The 2,179-nt window shown below is 33.0% G+C and overlaps 1 protein-coding gene across 1 annotated transcript; it reads left to right on the top strand.

Moving 5' to 3' along the window:
• The first annotated feature begins 384 nt into the window (after positions 1–384).
• On the top strand, positions 385–1,409 carry LOC145162897 (gibberellin-regulated protein 6-like). Its single transcript, XM_079081883.1, has 3 exons — positions 385–515; positions 776–833; positions 1,021–1,409. The coding sequence occupies exons 1-3, from the start codon at positions 453–455 to the stop codon at positions 1,200–1,202; spliced, it is 303 nt and encodes a 100-aa protein (XP_078938009.1). The 5' UTR covers positions 385–452; the 3' UTR covers positions 1,203–1,409.
• Positions 1,410–2,179: the final 770 nt, after the last annotated feature.

Genomic DNA, 2,179 nt, shown 5'->3' with positions numbered 1-2,179 from the left:
ATTTTTTCGTCTACGGTTTCGTAGTGAAAAATGAAAAAAAAATCTTTATATATTAAAATCAAAACAGTAGGTAATAGACGAAACAGTAGGCCAATTTGACCACCTACGGTTTCGTGGGCTAGTTTGAGACAAATCCTAATTTTTGGCTAAAAATTGTTAATCGCTTTCTTAATTTGGCTAGATTAGTAATTGCCCATAATTTTAATCTATAATTTCTTATAATGCACGGTAAATAAAACAAGGGACTAACGAAACATATGCTCCAATTGGAAATTTGGAATGTTTACAAGCAAATTTCATTTTATTTTATTTCGAATTTTCAATTTTTTATCTTTTTTTCTTAACCCGAAAGTTCCAATTATTCTATATATACACTGTGCACCCCACACTTTCCCCAACAAGCAACAAACCCTTTCCCGCTTCTCATTCCCTCCTTCCCCTCATCGACAACCATGGCGAAGTTCTTCGCGATCTTGCTCTTGACTCTGCTCGCCATCTCGATGCTTCAAGCTACTGTACGTTTATTCAACTAATTGTTCCTTCGTTAGCGTGAGTATACACACTGCATTGTGTTGTAAAGTGTTAGATCTGAGTTTCTGCAATAAAACGCTGTTCTTCGAACATAATCTGTGTTTATGAAATTATTTGTGATTAAATGAGATTATACACACTCATTGTGCTCGAAATCGTTTGATTTAGGCTCTTCGAACGCGATCTGAGTTTTTACAGTTAATAAAACTACATGGAATGTGATACGATTTGTTTCCGTTTGTAGGTTTCGAAGAAAGGGGGACATCACCATGGCTTTGGTCCTGGAAGCTTGAAAAGTTCTCGTAAGATTCAACTGCTTTTACATTCACTGTTCATCATCGTTTATACTTGTAATTCATATTCACACCATGGTCAAGAGATTTAAGTTTCGAGTGCTGCTACTTTTCAGCTTTATTACTGTTGACTGATTGATTATTTGGTCAAAGGGTAGTATGGTAATTTACTAACTTTATTGCATATATTGACCAGAATGCCCCGGACAGTGCATAAGGAGATGCGGCAGGACACAGTACCACAAGCCATGCATGTTTTTCTGTCAGAAATGTTGCGCAAAGTGCCTTTGTGTACCACCGGGGTATTATGGGAATAAACAAGTTTGTCCTTGCTACAACAACTGGAAGACAAAGGAAGGAGGTCCAAAATGCCCCTGAATTGTGTGATTTTACCTTTTTTAACCTCGGACTATATGATTATTTACTTGTGGGGTTCATTTTTTCTTAAAAGTGAAAATTGGACCAATGAATATGTAAACTAGTGTGATAGGGTGGGCTGCTTCAGCATGTGATTGGACCCCAATCACATTTAATTAATGAAATATCTTATCTTCTGTTTAAAAAAAATATGAATATTTATTTTAATATGTTAATCAACGAAAATATAAAATTATTATTTCAAATATTTTAAGAGAAAGCTGACTTTATTTAGTAATATAGTGGCATGTTGGTGATGTAATCTATATCACTCCATAGATCCGTTATACCCATCACATACCACATATGTGGTGGGTGCCACATCAGCACCATATTTCTCTACCACTAACATGGGATACCAACCACTAAAAACAACACCCCATCTCATTTTTTTAAATTAAATTTAATTCAAAAATACATAAAATTTCATATAATTGTTTTTTTAAATACTAATTTTCATTAATTTAAAATACTAAATTACATTAATTAAAAACTACATTAAGTAAAACGAAAAAAAATAAAAATAACTTTAAAACTAAAAATTACATTAACTAAAATAAAAAAAACAATAAAAATAACATTAAGAATTAAAAGGCTAAAAATACCAAACTTCTAATTTGTGTTTTTTTAAGCAAAGTTATTCCATTTTGGAGAATTCTTCAACTTTTGCTAAACTTTGACATGTCTAAAACGTTGATGATTTGTGTTTTCATATTGCTCCATGGCCACATTAACCGGATCGATACCAGCTTCGTGTATGTTGTTTACAACAAAATTGTAAATTTCATTGAATTCAGAACATTTGGGCCTCATATCGCGCCACTTCAAGCATATTTCATCAACATTTCGAATTGCACAACTCATTAAACCATGGAAAACACTTTCAACATTTATCCAAAAATAACCGGAAGTTTTACCAGCGTCGTCTTTCGAAACTG

Source organism: Lactuca virosa, chromosome 3, assembly GCF_052849685.1.
Source record: "Lactuca virosa cultivar CGN04683 chromosome 3, Lactuca_virosa_CGN04683_v6, whole genome shotgun sequence".
Classification (NCBI taxonomy): domain Eukaryota; kingdom Viridiplantae; phylum Streptophyta; class Magnoliopsida; order Asterales; family Asteraceae; genus Lactuca; species Lactuca virosa.
Note: the sequence above shows the minus strand (reverse complement) of the source record. Positions and strands in the feature narration are given on the sequence as shown.

Excerpts from the sequence above, each read along its gene's own strand:
- LOC145162897 (XM_079081883.1), top strand. The coding sequence starts at position 453 with ATGGCGAAGTTCTTCGCGATCTTGCTCTTGACTCTGCTCGCCATCTCG. Across the intron at positions 516-775 it reads TCTCGATGCTTCAAGCTACT|GTTTCGAAGAAAGGGGGACA; the intron begins GTACGTTTATTC and ends TTCCGTTTGTAG. Across the intron at positions 834-1,020 it reads TGGAAGCTTGAAAAGTTCTC|AATGCCCCGGACAGTGCATA; the intron begins GTAAGATTCAAC and ends TATATTGACCAG.